Source organism: Lactuca sativa, chromosome 8 (genome assembly GCF_002870075.4).
Source record: "Lactuca sativa cultivar Salinas chromosome 8, Lsat_Salinas_v11, whole genome shotgun sequence".
Taxonomy (NCBI): domain Eukaryota; kingdom Viridiplantae; phylum Streptophyta; class Magnoliopsida; order Asterales; family Asteraceae; genus Lactuca; species Lactuca sativa.
Window position 1 is genome coordinate 293,534,044 of NC_056630.2, and position 19,719 is coordinate 293,553,762.

General features: G+C 34.9%; 1 protein-coding gene and 1 non-coding gene across 2 annotated transcripts; one reads left to right on the forward strand and one right to left on the reverse strand.

Moving 5' to 3' along the window:
- The first annotated feature begins 13,845 nt into the window (after positions 1-13,845).
- On the forward strand, positions 13,846-13,928 carry TRNAL-UAA (transfer RNA leucine (anticodon UAA)). Its single transcript has one exon. It is a non-coding gene; the product is annotated as a tRNA-Leu (tRNA).
- Positions 13,929-14,411: 483 nt separating this feature from the next.
- Positions 14,412-19,026, reverse strand: LOC111897181 (polygalacturonase At1g48100). The gene is made up of 7 exons (XM_023893134.3): positions 18,663-19,026; positions 17,245-17,376; positions 16,769-16,993; positions 16,647-16,691; positions 16,345-16,552; positions 15,220-15,410; positions 14,412-14,984 (listed from the first exon to the last, which is right to left on the reverse strand). The coding sequence occupies exons 1-7, from the start codon at positions 18,966-18,968 to the stop codon at positions 14,589-14,591; spliced, it is 1,503 nt and encodes a 500-aa protein (XP_023748902.1). The 5' UTR covers positions 18,969-19,026; the 3' UTR covers positions 14,412-14,588.
- Positions 19,027-19,719: the final 693 nt, after the last annotated feature.

Consider the following 19,719-nt stretch of genomic DNA (forward strand, 5'->3'; position numbering starts at 1 on the left):
TATCCGTTCCTTTTATCCAAAGTAGGATAAAAGCGATATCTTTGGGCCCCTCGATGGTTTAGTGATGACAAACGTAAATGCTCGGCCGGGCTAGGGCTAATTTGATTTGTTCAATTAGTCAGTCGTCATAAATCAGAAATCGAGAAGTAGTACAAAGAGAATGATTTGAAATCATATCTCATATGATATCTAGAATGGAGGAATATATGATCCCTTATCTAAGGACACGCGTATTTGATATGATCAGAGTTGACAGCGGCTTTGGAAAGCTACGATTGCAGATCGGGATCCGAAGTCATACGCAGAATAGTTATTAGACTTATCCAAGTGGGAGACTGTTGGATTAGTGTCTAAGTCCATAACTATTTTGGTATGTACTTGACCCGATGGTGCATGGTCCTTTTGGGTTGCCTTCACCAAAGCAACTTGATTGGAGAAATGAATAAAGAGAGAGAGGATAATATGATTTATTAATATGTTATAAGAATAATATATTAAAGGAGAAATCATATTTGTTTAATTAATATTGGTCGATAATTAATTAAGAATTAGTTTTGTGATCAAATGTAATTAATTAAACTTGAGGGGCTGAATTGTAATTATGTGATAGTTACAAAATAAGGTAAGAATTATCTTATAAGTATGGTGAACGAATTTAAGGTTGGAAAGCCTTAGAATTCGAGTATGATAAGGATTCAAGGATTATCTTATTGGTTGCTTAATGGATAATCAACTAGATAAGGATAATGACTGAAACCCTATCTCTACACCTATATAAACAACCCCAAGGTCATGAATTCGTGTATCCCTTCCCAAGAGGTCCCAAATACGAATTCTAACCTCCCTCCTCTCTCCTTATACCTTCTCCACTTGCTTATGGTGTTTGTAAGCCATTAGAGGAGTGACACTTGTGACTCTCTGCTTTCCAAGGTCAATTCAAGGAGGAATTGGATTGTTATTGCTACATAACAATCAAGGTATGTTCTTAAACCTATTTACATGTGAATTCTGATTTCCATATGCTAGAATTAGGGTTCAAAGTCTTGGATTCAAAGTATGTGCAATAGAGAAACCTAGATCCGAGCTTTAGGGTTTGTATGAGCACATAGGATGTCTTATGACCAAAACCCATCAGTGGTATCAGAGCCATGATTGGTTTCTATTGTATTGATGCTTAATGTAACTGAAAATCGTGTTTTGGCCTCACTGTTCGACCTGACTCGGCGAGTCACTCTTGGACTCGGCGAGTCAGCCCTACTCGGCGAGTTCCAGAGGGTGACTCGGCGAGTCGGTGCGTCAGACAGTGCTTATCTCGGGATTTCTTGCTGTTTTTGCATTGGGATAATTACCTTATCATGTTAGATTAATATTAATCCGATTATATGATATATTTGACTATAATTTTAATCTAATTGAAGATATTTATCAATTAATAGGATAATTGTTTCCTTATAAGATAATTGATTAATTATTTTAAGTAAATTGATAAATTATTTTGCAAGAAATCAGCAAATATGGATAATTATGTGATTAAATGTTAATTTGAATTATTTGTTATTTGATCCTTGTTGTTGTGAAAAGTTTCATATTTGGCCCTTTAGGTTTTATAGTTTAAATTTGAACCCCAAAAGTTTTGTTGTTTTGAAATTTAAATAGTTGAAACCTTAATGTTTTGAAAAAGGTTTCAAAACTTGCCCTCAAGTTTTGGAATTTAAATTTTGATTTAAATAGTTTAATTTTGATGCATATTTAAATTCTAAACCCTTATGGTTTGAAATGTTTCAAAACTTGCCCTCAAGTTTTGGAATTTAAAAGTTAATTAAAAGTTTAATTAGGAATGTTAAATTCTAAAACATCTAAGTAATTTTGAAAAGGTTCAAATCACACCCTTATGGTTTTATTAATTAATTAAGGTGTATAATTAAAAGAGGTTTAATAAATCCATAAAAGTTTAGGTTAACCATTTAATAGAATTAAAAGTGTAATTGTTAAAGTTAACCACATAGTATTTTAAAAGTTATAAAATACACCCTATACTATATATAACATTAAAAGTCTAACATTATATATATGTATAACTAAAAGTCAGTCTTACCGTTAGTAGGCCTCATTCACGAAGCTGGTCTATAAGGGGTGTTTAAGGAAATTGCCTATAAAATGGCGATTGAATGGGTATCCACTCTTACCCACCGCACTCTTGACTAGTGGAGGGTCGTTAGCCGAACGGGTAGGATAGGACGAAACCTTCCATTGTAAGTATAATGAATTATCAAGTAACTAAATGTTTTATAAAATTCCCAATCTTAGTTACTTAGGCAAAAGTGAATTGATGCAATTCCATGAAATTACACTTTGTGCCCTTGCGAAGACGTTAGTGGAGCGTGTGTGGTTAACCGGCACACTAAATGGGTCTAAGCAAAGGTAGCAAAGGGTGACTCAATGTTTGTCATAGTTCGGTGGAGCGTGTGTGGTTTACCGGCACATCGAATAGGCGACTGTAACATGTGAGGGCACCATGTGGTTTGCATGGTTATTCACACCCGCTTTGTGATCCTCGGCATCCCAGTCACAAACAAGAGGGGCATATCGAGATATAAACATGCCATTGAAAGTTCAATGTATCTCAAAGGATCTAGGAGTTTTCATAGATTTAAAACTTAAATTCTTTTTCGTTTTTCGTGGTGGAAATTAGTGAATCGTCATTCACTTACCTTCAAATGTTCTGCAATTTGGGTTACGGCATCCCTCTCCCGAGTTGTAGAACATTGTGTTGGGTCCTAGCCTTGGAATTTCATTTGGGTGATTTACCAAGGACTCAATCAATCAACTAACTTGAATTCGTTTTCTCCCGTTTTGTAGATGTCAAAGTTCGACAACTATGGTATTCCCAAATCCCGTGGAACAAGCATTCCACATGAAGATGGTATTCCACGATTTAATCGAGGAACAAGAAATCATGCTTCACTTCCTCCTCCTCCTCCAATTATTCTCCCTAACCCACAAGATTGTAAAATTGAAAGGTTCAATATCACTCAAGCCCTTTTGGCAAGTAAACATAAAGAAGGAAAGTCGGTGTGTGCACACGTCCTAGGGATGAAGTCGCGCATTGATAGACATGGGATCCGTTGTTAGTGAAGAGATGGCTGTTGATTGGGTTCTTCAGTCACTTCCCAACTCATATAGTGAGTTCGTAAGAGAGTACTATATGACGAACCACAACGTGACCCTTATAGATCTCACCTATATGCTTATTGCTGCCGAATCAACAATGGTTTGGCGCAATAGAAAAGCAAGGTTGATTGGTGAATCTGCCTTCAAGAACTCTATGGATATAGACAATGGCAGTGAAAGACATGCAATGATCGAAAAGTTTGATCATAAGAGAAAGGCGATGTCTGAAGTAGTTCCATGTGTTATTCCAAAAGAGTCAATTTGCTCTTATTGCCAAGAGAAGGGGCATTGGAGACGAAGTTGCCCTAATTACCTAAGAGATCTAAGAGATGGGAGAGTCAAAGGTATGACTGCGCTTTAGGTAAAAATCCACTATCTAACTCAATTAAGTTCCTATTCATTGATTCTTAATACATGATGTAATAAGATTGCATCTGAATGTTTTGTAGGGTCGGTGAAAAGAAAGGAAGATTGATAAGAGAAAGCAAGATGAATCTAATCACAAGAGATGGATCTCGATCGCATGGACTTGAAGATTAGATTTTGAGCTTAGAAAGTTATGATAGAGTTGTTAGAAATTTTCTTTTGTACATAGTTTTCAATGGATTTTGCATTGTAAGGACAAATTTTTCCGCTGCTTTTATAAATAAAATAAATTTTGTTTGACTTATTTATTTAATTATTTATTTCCTTACAATGAAATCATTATGAGAATCGATGTTTGAATATTTCTACAACGAATGGATATGATTCTTGTTTATGTTATTTATGGAAATGTCAAGAATTTACCAAATAGGGAGAGTTTCTCATCGCCCAAAGTTTCAATCGGACAGAAATTTGGAATCATGCAACTTGGTTGCATGATGAATGAGAAATTCATATTTGGAAATTAGACCAATTCGTTGACAAAGTGTCAAGTGAAGGACTAGAAGATCGAGTACACAAAGTTGCGTGTTGATCAAGACCACCATAAGAGTAACAAAGACATTCGTCATGATTTACTAAAGGTTTAGTAAATATGATTATACTTACAAGATTAAGTGTAATTCTGAATTGATTAAAGGGTTTAGATCAATAGCAGAACGAATAAGAAGAATCAAGTAGGCAGAAAGATAAAAGTTTCTCCATTCTAAGAAGAAGGGAGAGTAGCTTTTATGCTTTATGATATGTCTTAGTGATTAAGAACCATATCTCAATTGATCCTCTAAGTGAGTCTTAGTACAATTGTATGTCTAAGAAAAGGAATCAAGAATTGAAGAAATGGTTAAATCAAGAAGTCAATCATACTTCGTTCCAATGATAAATCTTAAAGTTAAGATTGTGACAATGAGTGATAAGTATTAAGAAGGTTTGTAACTTTCATTAAATGTGGTAAGATTGTGATGTCTTGGATAAGACAAAGACCAACTAGGACCAATTTATGAAGAGTTTTGATAAAAGCTACACTAACTCTTGAATATTTATTTGTCAAGAAATGGTTTTTGACAAGAGAATCTTATATGTCAAGGAGTCAGTGGGAGTCTTAATGGTCTTGAAAGGTTTCAAGAACAAATCAAATAAACCTTATCGATCATCACTAGCACACGAGTTGAGGTTTACAACCTATCGTGTTGACATTATTTTGTTTCTGTGCCAATCCAATCGAGTTAATTATGCATGTTAGTTCTATGAGTTCTCATTTTGAACGCATAAAAGGCAAAGCACCCTAATCAATGAAAGGTACATTGATAGGAAAGGGTGAGCTGCTTAACTACTTGGAAGACATGGTGGGCAGCTGTGCTACCATAAAGGCAAGAAATCAAGATTAAGAAAGTTCGATCCATATGAGTTTGAATTTGTCGTAAACGTTGGTTTTGACAAATTCACATGGATAAGAACATGTACACTATTTAAATCTAAGTGTCATAAGATTTCCTCCTTCATGAAAATGATTGTGAGAAAATGCTTTCACTAAGAAAGATTTTAAGAAGATAGTGATTGTAAAATTGCATTCTCGAATTCAATTATGGTTACGGCATCCCTTTCCATAATTTGAATTGTGAGGTTTGGCAATTAGTCTTAATTGTTTAGACACACATGTGAACTATCAAAGGCAAAGGTGTATAAGTTCAAGAAGCATTGATAAAGGATTATCAAAGCACTAAGTATTAGAAACATGAACTTAAGAAATTCAATAAGCATTGTTTTCTGAAAGTTAAGATGTTTATGAATACATGTCGAAGCTAGTGGGAGCATAAGTGTTATGTTTTATAATAATCATCAAGATAGTGGGAGCATAAAAGTTATGATTGTATGATTATTAAGAAAAGTATTGCAAGGTTAACAATATTAATTATAGAAAACAAGAGTCATACTTTGCAAAGAGTTGAAAGGTTGTTTTGCTATAATTAAGGGAGAGAATATTATGCTTCATTTCAAATCTAAAGGATTAGGTTGAGAAATGTTAATAAATTTAGTCAAAGGTACATAGTGTGTTCTTAAAAATTTCGATTATGATTACGGCATCCCTTTTCACAATTCGAATTTTGAGAACATAGCAAATAAAACATTATGCGTCGTGTCCCATACGCTTCGGGTAAAGGATCGATTGCAAATGCTTTAATGTTTGACCATTCTAAAAATTTTCCAAATGTCTAGCGCATTTAGAGGGAAAAGGGACTAGAATTGGTTTTGACTAAAATAATTAAACAACTATAAAAGGACAATCCAAAGTTCGACGAGGATTGGTCGCTTGTGAGTAGTTGGAAGTATAGTATTGGAAAATATGGAAATGTTTCCATATTGGATGGACCATATCGACATCATTACGAATAAAGAGAGAGAGGATAATATGATTCATTAAGCCTAGTGGAAATGGGCACATCACAATGGACTTTGTGACTAAGTTACCAAGGACACCAAAAGGTTATGACGCGATTTGGGTAGTTGTGGATAGATTAACCAAATCGGCGCATGTGACAACCCAAGTTGTCCCGTTACATTTCCCCCGTTACCGTTAACGGAATATTCCACTGTATAAAAGTTCCGTTAATTAGAGGGCATCAATTTAATAAACATTTCCATTGATTACCTTTAACATGCCGTTAAGTTGTGATAAAAGGGAATAAAAACACAAGACACACATTTTCATTCATTTAGAAAATGTCAAATTTTATTATTACGACCACTAAATCGGGTGCGACCAAAAGCCCCATTTAGCGGCAGTATCGGGTAAAATTCCACTGAGCCCCGAATGTGAAACCTATATATGGGTGAGTGGAGTCCATTGGAGACTTTTTACACTCTCTCTCTATACTCTCTCTCTAGACCCGTTTTCGCCTCGAATTCGCAACCAAACGCTTCCAAATTGTAAGTCCGCTTACCCTAGTTTATTCTAAGCGTATTGATTTATGTTTAAAGCCCAAAAATCATCCAAGAAGGCATAGGATAAGGAGTTTACGGCCCAGGAACATTCTAGGGCCGTAAACCCCTAAAAAGGTGCTAAAAATGCCTTTAAACTTGACCATAAGCTTAGAAACTATTAGGGGATATAGCCTAGGGGTGTTTGAACACTAAAATGCATGGATTTAGGACTCAAAGAAGAGTTTACGGCCCAAGCACATGCTTAGGCCGTAAACTCCACAAGTTATGGTCCCAAATGTGCACCAAACTCATCCTAGGGCTTATTACATAATTTAGGGACTTATCCTCTTGAGTTTAGACCCTTGAAACACTCCAAAATGATTTAATGAAAGGAGTTTACGGCCCAGACTTGGTCAAGGCCGTAAACACCCTAAAATCATGCCCAAAAGTGTGATTTTGCCCCCCTAATGGCCTTAGACATTTACCATAAACTACTAGGAGGGGATCTAAGGACTTAAACCCAAGAAAATGAGACATTTCTTGGAGTTTACGGCCCAAGCATTTATCTAGGCCGTAAACTCCCCAAAACCCCCTCAAATGTTGGTTTTAATCACCCAAAATGGCATCAAACTTCATAAGGAAGTTCTAGGAAGGCAAGAGGGACTTGAAACTTCACTAAACTCAAAGATTGAGAGTTTATGGCCGTAAACTCCCTTGGGAGAGTTCTTAGGCCGTAAACTCCTATAAAATACCCTTAGAGGCCTCAAATCCACTCATGCCTTTTGAGAAAAGTGCTTAGAATAAATCAAGGAACAAGCTAGAAGCATCAAACACCAAGGATTATGACCTTGGGAGTTTACGGCCGTAAACTCCCTTGGGTTGGGCCGTAAACTCCTTGTTTGGTCCATATTGATGCTTTAAACCCCTTTACACCCTTGATACTTGAGTATAGCAAAGTCCCACAGCTGATAGGAGACCCTTAGCACCCTTAAACGCTACCCGGGACCCCAAACACTCAACCAAAAGTGTTTTTCACTCCTTTGAGTGTGTATAATTTTTTAATTAGTATATTATATGCTAATTGTATGTGAACATATGTTATCATATGTTAAAATAGGTCCTTGTGTGTGTTCAAGTCCTTGCGTGACCCCGAATGCCTAAACGACACTACCGTCGGACCTACTTACACCAGGTGAGTTCATACCCCTGAATGAACCTTTTTAATGCTTTTAAATGTTTTCATAGGGGGGGATTACAAGTTAAACATGCCAGTTATCATATCAATCACATGTGATTGATAACCCGCATGCACAAGATTTTACCGCTGTACACTGTTTTACCGAGTAGGGCACTATAAATGGCTTTCAAAAAGGGTTTTTAAATTGTTCAAGTTCTTACTTTCATAGCTTATCAAAGATTCATTTTCAACTGATTTATAAAAGATTCTCAAAGATTTCTAAAGGTTTTCACACCTATTTTATCAAAGAATACAAATGCGATTTTCCGGAGTAATAAAGTCTTCAAGGGTTTTCATGAATACTTTTAATTGTTAGATACCGCTGCTTCGCTTATACCTATTTTATACTCCTACTCTGTAATGCTTTCGCTTATACCTGAAGTCACTTATACCTGATAACGCTTATACTTATTTACCCTCTTACTTGGTGATACGATTCTACTTCGCTTATACTTGAGATCGACTTTACTTCCCTTATACTTGATACGTTCTTACTTCACCTATTGTCATCTCCACTTCACGATGCGCTTATACTTATTTGACACTTATACTTCACTTGCGACCGCTCTTACTTCACTTATTAGACACTCCTACTTCACGAGAATCACTTTCACTTGATACCCACTTAGTCATAGTTAGATGTATGTCCGTACTTATATAGGTATATATAAGTAATGACTGAAAGACTTAGGAAGGCTCATCGGCCCTATTTCCTTTTCTTCGTTGAGATGTGGTCTGGTGGGATCAGGTAGCCGTCCGAAGGTCGTTTGGTCCATTAGTTAAATACTATGTATATGGGTATGGACATATAGGGAATTCTCTAGTCAAGTCAATTAAGAGTCTCTTCATCTATTCTACACTTACTTTAGAAACACACTACCCACTGTTTGGAAGTCTCTACCTCTAGTATATCACTTGTATTAGAAACCCACTCCCCTCAAGAAACACACTATTCTCTATTTGGGATGCATCTTCGGGACGCGGCCTTCTCCGTCATCTAGTTGGTAACCAGAGTCTCCTGTAGGGAGAGCGGACATTGTGTGTATAGGCCTATACGGGATTGACAACCCCGCACCCTGACTGCTAGCTACAGTCCACGGCCCACCAAGCCAAGGGGTGACAAATGTCATATTATATAGATGCTTGAAGGGCGTCTGGAACTCTAGTCAGTATGGTTACGAGTATCCTGGGTTGCCTTATAATTCATGGCTTTAAGGTAACGATATTTCGTCAGCAATTTACACTGTATGCTGATGTCACTTTTCAGATTCACACTGTTTTGACCTTGCTAGCTGTATCTTTCATTTGATACTGTCTGGGGTCTATAGTCTTTGTTCTGACCTTGCTAGCTGTATCTTTCGTTTGATACTGTCTGGGGTCTATTGTCTCTGTTTTGACCTTGCTAGCTGTATCTTTCATTTGATACTGTATGGGGTATATAGTCTCTGTTCTGACCTTGCTAGCTGTATCCTTCATTTGATACTGTCTGGGGTCTATAGTCTCTGTTCTGACCTTGCTAGCTGTATCTTTCATTTGATACTGTCTGGGGTCTATTGTCTCTGTTTTGACCTTGCTAGTTGTATCTTTCATTTCATACTGTCTGGGGTCTATAGTCTCTGTTCTGACCTTGCTAGCTGTATCTTTCATTTGATACTGTCTGGGGTCTATAGTCTCTGTTTTGACCTTGCTAGCTGTATCTTTCAATCGATACTGCCTGAGGTCTGTAGTCCTTGTTTTGACCTTGTGAGATGTACTTTTCTTTTGGTATCGCCTGCGGTCTATATTCACTGTTTTAGACCTTACTAGCTATACCTTTCACCAAGTACCTTCTGGGGTCTGTGTCTCCACTTTGTTAGACTGAACCAGGCGTGTCGTTAATTCGATACCCTCCCGGAGTCTATGATTCCTTGCCTTAGTCAGCAGTCCTCACTGCTGAGGCTTATGTTATTCCCTGATGTCACTTGCTTTCTTTAATAATCAAATTCAGTATTTTGATAATAATAGCAAATAAGGGAAAACTACCTCTTACCTCAACACACTGACCAGTCCTGGTAGAAGGCTGCTTTATTTAGAGAAAATATGGGATTTTCTGGGAAAAGACTCTAATACACTGAAACCTCTTAAAACTATTTCTTTATTAAGTTATTTGAATGAAATGTCACTAAATGCTTATGAACTCACCAACATTTGTAAAAATGCTGATACTCGCTTTTCAAATAACTTGTAATCTCAGGTCAGCAATTAGACAGGTACATCCCCTGGAACTGCTGAAGAAGATAGCTTAAGTACCTTGCAGCACTTTAAATATTATGTTTGTATTACTTTGATACTATGTAATATAACCATGTAAAATTATTCTATTAATGCAATGTTTTGTTGTACTTTGATTACTATATGCATGTGTTGTGATACTTGACATGACGTCATCCACCCCAGAACGTTTCCGCCGTTCCGGTTTTGGGGTGTGACAGCGCACTTCCTTCCGATTAAGGAGACATACCCGTTAGAAAGGCTAGCTAAATTATACGTTGACGAGATAGTGAAACTGCATGGAGTTCCATTATCTATTATTTCGGATCGGGATAGTCGTTTTACGTCGACATTTTGGGGTAGCTTCCAACGAGAAATGGGTACTCGAGTAAAATTGAGCATGGCATACCACCCGCAAACAGATGGGCAAAGTGAATGGACAACACAGACCTTGGAAGACATGTTAAGGTCTTGTGTTATTGATTTTGGAGGGTCGTGGGAAACTCATTTGCCGTTAATAGAGTTTTCCTACAACAATAGCTATCATGCAAGTATAAAAGTCGCACCATATGAGGCTCTATATGGCAGGAAATGTAGAACTCCATTATGTTGGAATGAGATGGGGGAGAAACAGTTGGCTGGACCTGAACTTGTTCAGCAAACTACCGACAAAATCCAGGTGATTAGGGATAACATTAAGGTTGCCAATAATGTTTCAGGTCGGTGATAAAGTTATGTTAAAGGTGTCCCCATGGAAAGGCGTTGTTTGTTTTGGTAAGCGGGGGAAGTTAAGTCCTCGCTACGTTGGACCCTTTATAATTAAGGAACGAGTTGGAGAGGTAGCCTATCGATTGGAGCTACCAAGGGAAATGCAGGGCATTCATAGCATGTTCCATGTCTCTAATCTAAAGAAGTGTCTAGCGGATGCCGCCATGGAAGTGCCACTTCAAGAAATTAAGGTTGATGAGAAGCTACGATATACAGAAGAACCCGTTGCGATTATAGATCGAAAGGTTAGAAAGTTAAGGAACGTGGAGATACCTCTAGTGAAAGTTCAGTGGATGTATCATAAAGGTTCATATGCAACATGGGAGACCGAGCGAGATATGATGACTAAATACCCTCATTTATTTGATTAGTTCAAAATTCCAAGGACGGAATTTTTCTAAGGGGGGAAGTTTGTAATAACTTGTGTAAAAAAAAATATATGTAATATATATAATCTGATTATATCAATCTAAAAGAAAGAGGATTAGTTCACAATTAATATGTTAATTATATACAAATTATGAGGCTTAATGATTAAAACCGTCACCTTGATTAGGCTAGTTAAATATGAGCAAATGAAAGGGTTTCGCCGGTTATAGACTTAGGCATTATATATAGCATGAAAAATCAAGTGGAAACCCCACTGGAATTTCGAAAAAGGGTGAAGAATCGAGGAAGAAATCGGAGATAGAAGGTTGTGAAGGATTTCAGAGTTTTCTTAGAAATTAAGGTATGATTATTCGAATTAAGCTTAATATAATAGCTTAGATTGATGTATATGCATGGTAAACATATTTTGGTTCAACCTACAGTCTCAATTCGATCAAACCAATTACAATTTGATAAAAAATCTTGGGAATGAAACTTTTGGTATAATGAACCCTGAAATTTGTATGGTTGTGAGTTTATTTGTTAAATTTTATTGATAACAAGAAGTGGAGATGCTTAATGGTGATTTTACAATTAAATTTTACAAGATTTTTCAAAGCTTTCCAGTTTAATAAAAATGGCAGAAAAGGAAGAAAAAAAAGAGTGTCGGGTGAGGAAGAAAGCTAGTTCGGGTATGGAGAGTCAACGTGTGCCGTACCTTTTAGAAATAAAAAAGAGTTTAGTATTATTGATAATTTGTTTACTTTTTTTTTTTACATGTGGTTAGAAAAAAAGTGGTGATTACAGCCAAACAAACTGTACATTTCTTTTTATTTACCTATTTGCAAATCGATGTATATGTCATTTTCTTTTCAAATATAAAAATACAATATTAGCCCCTCAACTTTTAAAGCTATTTATTTTACACTATCATATAGGAAGCTGAAATTTTCAGATAGAACCCCTGAGTTTTATAAACTTGCCAATTCTTTTGAAGTTGTAGGATTTAACATAGTTCGGTTTTAGCCCTACACTTTGGTATAATATAGTTCAAAATAATTTCGGATATTACAAATAATCCCTTCGAATATTTTAACGTCACTCACTTATTTAATTATTGATTATTTATTATTCTAGAGCATTTTTAACGGGAAGTATTATAATATTCTAAAAGAATTATTACGCTTGTCATAATTAACGATGGTCGAATGATGTTGATGGTTGAACCAAAATGGAAGCATAGGATGTTTGATAGGATTATAGTCTTAGAAAATATTTGTTGGTGGAATGTAGGGAGCGTGTAGCGTGACAAACTTTGGTTAAGACCTAACGCCAACAAGGTGAGTTTCGTGTGAATTTTGTGGTTGCTTGCATGAAAAGTTGATTCTAAATTATTTGCAATTATATGTTACTGTTGTTATTGCTATGAATATTTGTGTGAAATTTTGTGAATTATTTCATATAAAAGGGTGAAAATGGTGGGTGACATATAGGGAACATGTGTATTTACACGGTCTTATTATTAGTCGTCGTACAGGGTGTTAGTACGCGGCGGAGAGCTTACGCTCTGTTTATCTAGCCGTAAGCATATTTGTTGTGCCCGGCGGAGGGACTCGTTCCCTGGAATTGACAGTAGTTCCCTAATGTGTCATCAAGGGTGGAAATAAATGAAAAGATTTATATTGATAAATTGTTGCATTATTTTTATTTTATTGACGTCAATATGCATGAAAACCACGAACTCACTAGGCCCTAGGCTTACCCATTAGAATCTTTAAATGCACGCAACCCGGGAAATAACGTTGCAAGCGGCAGTGGGAATGGAAAGGATAAAGTTCAGATTTGAAGAAGGCAACAAGTTTTGAGGAAGACGTAGCGCACCAAGTGTTTAATTAAATTTTTATTTGCTTCCGCTATTATTATTATTATTAATTACGTTAATATTTGAATCTTGAATTTTGGAAGTTTTGGGACTATGTTAATTTATTTTGGTATTTGAAATTTGGGGCTTTACATTAACCCAAAGACATTAAACTCCCAATATAATTTCAATCTAATTTTACATATGAAGACTGGAAGACGGCCATTTTTTTTTTCTCTTTAAAGGTATCCAAATTACAAATAATAAAATACAACTAATGCTTATACCTAACCAATGTGACCAATGTATTACGTGATTCTTTTATAAAATAATATGTTTTCAGAGTAAAACTAATCGATGCAATGGTCAATGAGACTACTCATCGAAAAAACTTTTCAACTTGCCGAAAAAAATTAATTAACCAAACGAAACTATTAACGTATTCACGGGTCGCTACATCGTACGGGTACCCCACTAGTATATATATATATATATATATATATATATATATATATATATATATATATATATATATATATATATATATATATATATATATATATATAAGTGATTTTTTTTCTATTAAAAAGACGATAATATTGCCGTTTTTCAACGGGAAAAAGGCAAACAACGGTCAAAATTGTGGCGTTAAGACTCGTTACCATGGTAATGCCTGATGGCGTAATGCATAATAACGTGGGGCTGGGATGGTGTTCCCTGTTATGACGCCGTTACCGGCATCTGCCACGTAAGATAACGCGGTTTCCGCCTTGTCAACGTTTGGTCCTCTAAGCCCCAACTAATTAGTGCATTTAAGTATCATCTGTATAGAATAAAGTCGAAAATAGCTGGTTTGCCGGAGAGGTTAAGGGGGAAGACTTAAGATCTTCTGCACATAAGTGCGCATGGGTTCGAACCCCATAGCCAGCATTTTTTGCCAGTCATTATTATCCTACAGGTATGGTCCATATCGGTAATTTTCCAATTTCCGGTATTTTCAATCTAATCATATATGTGATGCTCGTATGCTCTAATTCCTACAATATTACAACAAGTTTTATGAATTAACATCAATTTTGTTATCATTTCTTCGATTTCTCAACTTTTGGGCTACTCTCATCATCCATCTAAATGTTTTGGCTCTTTCTCTTCGCGTGCGTTTTCAGTTTTCAATGCTTATCTACTCGAGGTGGTGTATTGTTCTAAAGTTAATGATTTTTGAGTTTGGACGTTTATGCCCCTAACATTTTCCAAATTCATCCAGTATGCCCCAGGTCTTTTTTTTTTTTTTTGGTTTTTGTACATTGCCTTGGTGGCTGTTGCTCAAATCTCATTAATATTCCAATATGTCGTCCACAATAAATGTCCTTTACTTTGTATTTCAAACAAGTAACTAAATTAAAACACATATCAAACAAAAAACCAAAACACAACTTTTTTTTATATAAAGTATAAACTAACACAGTAACAAGACAATAATCAATAATCCCTATATAACACAAGCAATCGTATAGTATATGATATAAAAGGGGTCAGCAATTACACCAACCTCACTAATCATTAATCAATCCATCAATTCATACACATACCCTACAATGCACACCCACTCTCAAGAGGATCCCAACTGCTTGATGGTTTTCCCTCTTGTAAACAATCGATTTCTGGAACAGTTGGAGCATAAAGTTCCCCAAAAGCTTGCCAACAATACGGGTCATACATATGGTATCCTTTAGGAATCGGGTTGAGTTCAATATCAGTTAACTTTACATCCATACATGGCATGTTGTCACTACATGATATGTGCACTGGTTTTACTGTGTAGGTTCCTTTTATGTTTTCGTATGCAATGTTTGAGACAGCTACAGCGGATGTGTGGTTGTTGCATTTGCTATGGTCACAGTAATATTGGTCGATCATGATTGGGAATTGAACTTCCGACACTTGAATGTTTGAGAATAATACTCCTTGCACTGACCCTGATCCTCCCTATATAAATAAAAAAAACATTTTTTAATGAAATGAAAAAAAATGTTATTATTGATTTTAGACCACTATAAACCATTTAAATACAAAACATTAACGTTTAAGTAATAACATCGGTAATTAGTCTTCTTTTAGGGAAAACAAATACCTTTTATTGGTTTTAAGTGGGTATTAGCTTTGTGAAAGGTATTTAATCATACGATTTATTGGAAAAATAATTGGTATTTTTTATTTATACCTGCCAAGTCTTGATCCTAACACCAGTCATTGTGTTGTGCATATTAACATTGCGAACCGTGATGTTGGAAACACATGCTGTTGTCCCATCTTTCCCTAGGCTCCCAATACTTATTCCATGCCCGGGCCCACAATTCACATCATGTACAAATACATTCGTACATCCCGTTTGTATAGATATACAGTCATCACCTGCAAATAGTATTTATTAAAATTTGGAACACATAAAGTCTAGTTTTTACCAAAAGACCTAAAAAATTGTTTTTGGTCAAGGGATTCCGGTCTCAGCGGTCGCAGCCTAAGAATTTCAATTCTAATTTGAATTGGGCTCCTGTGTCAGTGTCAAGAATTTCAATTCTGATTTACATGTCACATGTTGTGTCAGCCAGCAGACCAATGTGTATGTGATTTACATATCACATGATGTTCCTAGGGCAGTATACTATGAGCCACTTTTTGAATGGGACAAAAAGTTGCAGTGTTTGTTAACTTTTTGTCCTATTTGGAATATCCCAAAAACATCATATGAGATGTAAATCAGATACACAGTGACCCATTAGGTGGCTGACGAAGAACCTAGTATAGTGTGAGCCACCTTTTAGAGTGGAACAAAAATTTGTAATTTTTGTCCCGTTGATATTAGTCAAATGCATACCAAACACAGTAAAAGTCCTTAATGAGTGTAATTTAGTGAAAACGACAATTTCGACTTTTATAACAAAGACTAGTAACTCTTTTTAATCTTTAAAATGTTTCAAGGCCATTTAAGGAAATATGAATTATTTAATAATCAATTTCGACTTTTATAACAAAGACTAGTAAAAGTCCTTAATGAGTGTAATTTAGTGAAAACGACAATTTTGACTTTTATAACAAAGACTAGTAACTCTTTTTAATCTTTAAAATGTTTCAAGGCCATTTAAGGAAATATGAATTATTTAATAATCAATTTCGACTTTTATAACAAAGACTAGTAAAAGTCCTTAATGAGTGTAATTTAGTGAAAACGACAATTTCGACTTTTATAACAAAGACTAGTAACTCTTTTTAATCTTTAAAATGTTTCAAGGCCATTTAAGGAAATATGAATTATTTAATAATCAAACTTGTAAAAAAAATTATTTACCACAAGCAAGATCTGCGGTATGGATTAACACGTTCCTGGAGTTCTGCAAGTGAATTCCATCAGTATTTGGGCTGTTACCAGGAGACGATACACTAAGACTGTACACTAAAACTCCATCACAGTTGTCAAATTTGAGGTGACACTGTGGACTATTTTGAATTGTTATGCCTGTGACTGTCACATTAAAACTCCCATAAAACCTCACAGCCTATATAAAAAAAAAGTAAATGTCATATTATAGTCAAGAATCATAAGCAAATTAATATAAATTCACTAATTCGGTTTTTCGTTGGGATTCTTACAGTTGGCTTTACACTAGGCATTTTCCCATCTAATGAGTTGCTTATCTGTCACGAGAAATAATAAGAAAGTTTACTAAAAATGAAATAAATAAAAATATAAAAGTGGTGGAAAGAGAAATTACTTGTGGATTTTTTGTCATTGTGATATTTTGTAATGGAACAAGTAGTAGTTGTTCATTGTCGATAGGATCATCGAATATGGAATTTGTCCACCAAACTGAGCCTCTTCCATCAATGGTGCCTTTTCCCTTGATTGTGAGTCCTACAAGTTTTGTGAATTCTAGCCATTGTAGGAGACCTTTACCCCATGCTTTTGAGTTTGTTGGAGCTATGATTGTGCCATCAAGCTATAATGTAGTTTAGGGTTAGTTGCAAGAAAAAGTGATATATTTTCATTGATTTGTTTATTCTAGCATCCAACTTCTATTTCTTCTTATTACAGTGTCATGAAAATTCAAAATACTTTTGAATGTAAAAAAGGGTACATTTTGTTAAGTATCCTGTTGTATAATAAGAAAAAAAATCAAAAGTATAGTGTTATATATAATATGGTAGATTTTTCAAAATACAATGTCTTTTGTATTGTATCATGATGTACCTGAAAAAGAATGTTTCTTTGACAATAAGGACCGGAAAATGAAATGGGTCCCACAAGGAACTCATATCCCGATGGCACGATCATCGATGATGCTTCCACCTTACAAGCATCTGCCCATGCACCTTGAAATGCCTGCATTATGCAACATATAATTATAATTATTTTCCTAATTTAATATTAAAAAAATTTGTAATCTTTTTTTTTTTTTTTTTTTTTTTTTTTTTTTTTTTTTTTTTTTGTTTTTTTGCACACTTTTTTGTCTTACAGTTGGTCGTTTGCTTTTAACAGTATACAATTATTGTTGGGAATCTGAACCATACAAACTGCCGTATGAGAGTATTAGGAGGGGTCCCACTTAATTTTGTCCTCTTTTGTTACCCGGTTGCTGTTATCTTCATCCTACGATCTAATTTCTTCCTTTTTATTTATTTAATTATTCTGTGATATTATGCCCTTATAATAAAGAGAACATACGACAACCACACGTCTTATTCTATAAACGACACAGTTGCAACAACATATAGAGTAAACAATTCAACCAAATTTAGTTCATGTGACAAAGGATGTCCTTATGTGGTATAAATATAAACATATAATGATGATTTTGTAGAATTATTTATTTGCTGTTTTTTAAAGCTATGAAATAAAGAAATACGTTATATAAAAATCCGGATACCAACATTTTTTAATGATTGCTAGTGAATATATAAATTTTGATTGAATCTTTTCCAGAAGAATATTTTGTATTTATTATGGAATGGGGGAGGGGGAGGATTATGTGGTTGAAACTTTATGAAGAATGATCGGTTGCTTTTTGGAACTTTTTTATATTTGCTTTACTATGATGAAAATGAAGTAGAAATGGTTAGTAGGTGGCGGATGGTAAAAGCTAGTCATGCATGAAAATGAAATGAAATTTAATGATAAAGTTGAATAATTTTTTTATTTTCACTTTCTTACTAAAAAATTATTTTTATTTATTTGAGTATATATATAATGAGTGTATCTTGTCTATTTTTAATAAAAAAATGACAGAAAGTAATTGAATTTATTCCATCCATACGGTAAGAAATTCACCAAAAATGAAGTAAAACGAAATATGATGGAATTGAATGCACGACATAATGGAATATCGGACAGCCATGCATTAAACACATCATAAGAGTTTATAAAACGTACGAAAAGAAACTAGCTAGGACACAAATAATGCATGGACACTTTAACACCATTTGTTTTGCAATTCTTCTTCACTTCTCATTTTCATTTTTATCCTCTGTGTCATGCAAATGGGACCCACATAATCACATATTGAACAAATGAACCCCAAACTTTCAAAATGCATGTTATTATCTTCTCTAAACATGAACACATAACTTTCAAAGAACATTATTAAAAGAAACACATTACAAATAACTCACCTTTGTATCATCCGAATTCCCATCTCCTTTAGCTCCATAGTCAAGAACATTAAATTTCAAGCCTTTTTGTACGGGTGCTATCGGTTCTTCTGGAATAGGAAGTGGATTATTTGGTTTTGGTTTTGGCTTAGACTTTTCAACGTGGCCATGATTCTTTCCTTTCTTTTTGTACAAAGAACTAAAAGTACCACTTCTATTCCTCCAATGCTTGCCCCTCCTAGCATTGCAAGTTTCTATGCTTGAACCCCACACTAAAATTGCAATAACAAGTGAAAATATCAAGTTTCTGAAACTAAAACCACCCATGTCGACTGACACGTGTGAGTGTGTGTTTTTGTGTGTGTTTTAGATAGCCAAAAAATGAGGAGTTTGTTTGGTGTTTATATAGGCACAGCATTTTGTAAGAGATTCTTTGATAGCGTACATTCCATTTTCTATTCTCAACTTTTCATCTTTTTCTGTGAAATGTAGTTGGGCATGGTCCCACAAATTGGTCCCCGTGTTGTCCAAATGGCAATATGTTAATGTCATTGTAGGTTAGTTGGCCAATTGGTGAAGCAAAATTTTGCCTTGTGATTACATTATTTTAGCAATCATTAAGGTGATCCCATCCCTTCTTTTTTAATCATCATTCATGGCCGCCAATATTGTAATGGGCTGATTACTAAAATAACCAAAAACAAAAACTAAATATTTTGCTAACTTCGCAAAAGGGAGTCAATTTTAGTACATTTCGTACACTGTATTTAATACATTTTAAGAAAATTTCTCAAGAACACACCATTGTGAAGCTTTCCGTGTGATCGATTTTTGCTACTAAATGACAACATATGAAATAAATACTCAATGTTGTAGCTAATTTTTTGCTTGTGTACATATGTTTTGTTGATGCGATGTGTTTTCTAGCTACAATATAATAATCTATTAATTTATTAGTGTATCAAGGTTAAACATTTTTAGTTTTAATATAATCAGTAGTTATTGACATTTTACCTGTTTGGCAAAATACATACTGGTTTTGCAAAAGTTTCCGTGAAATGGAGAAATTCACATATTA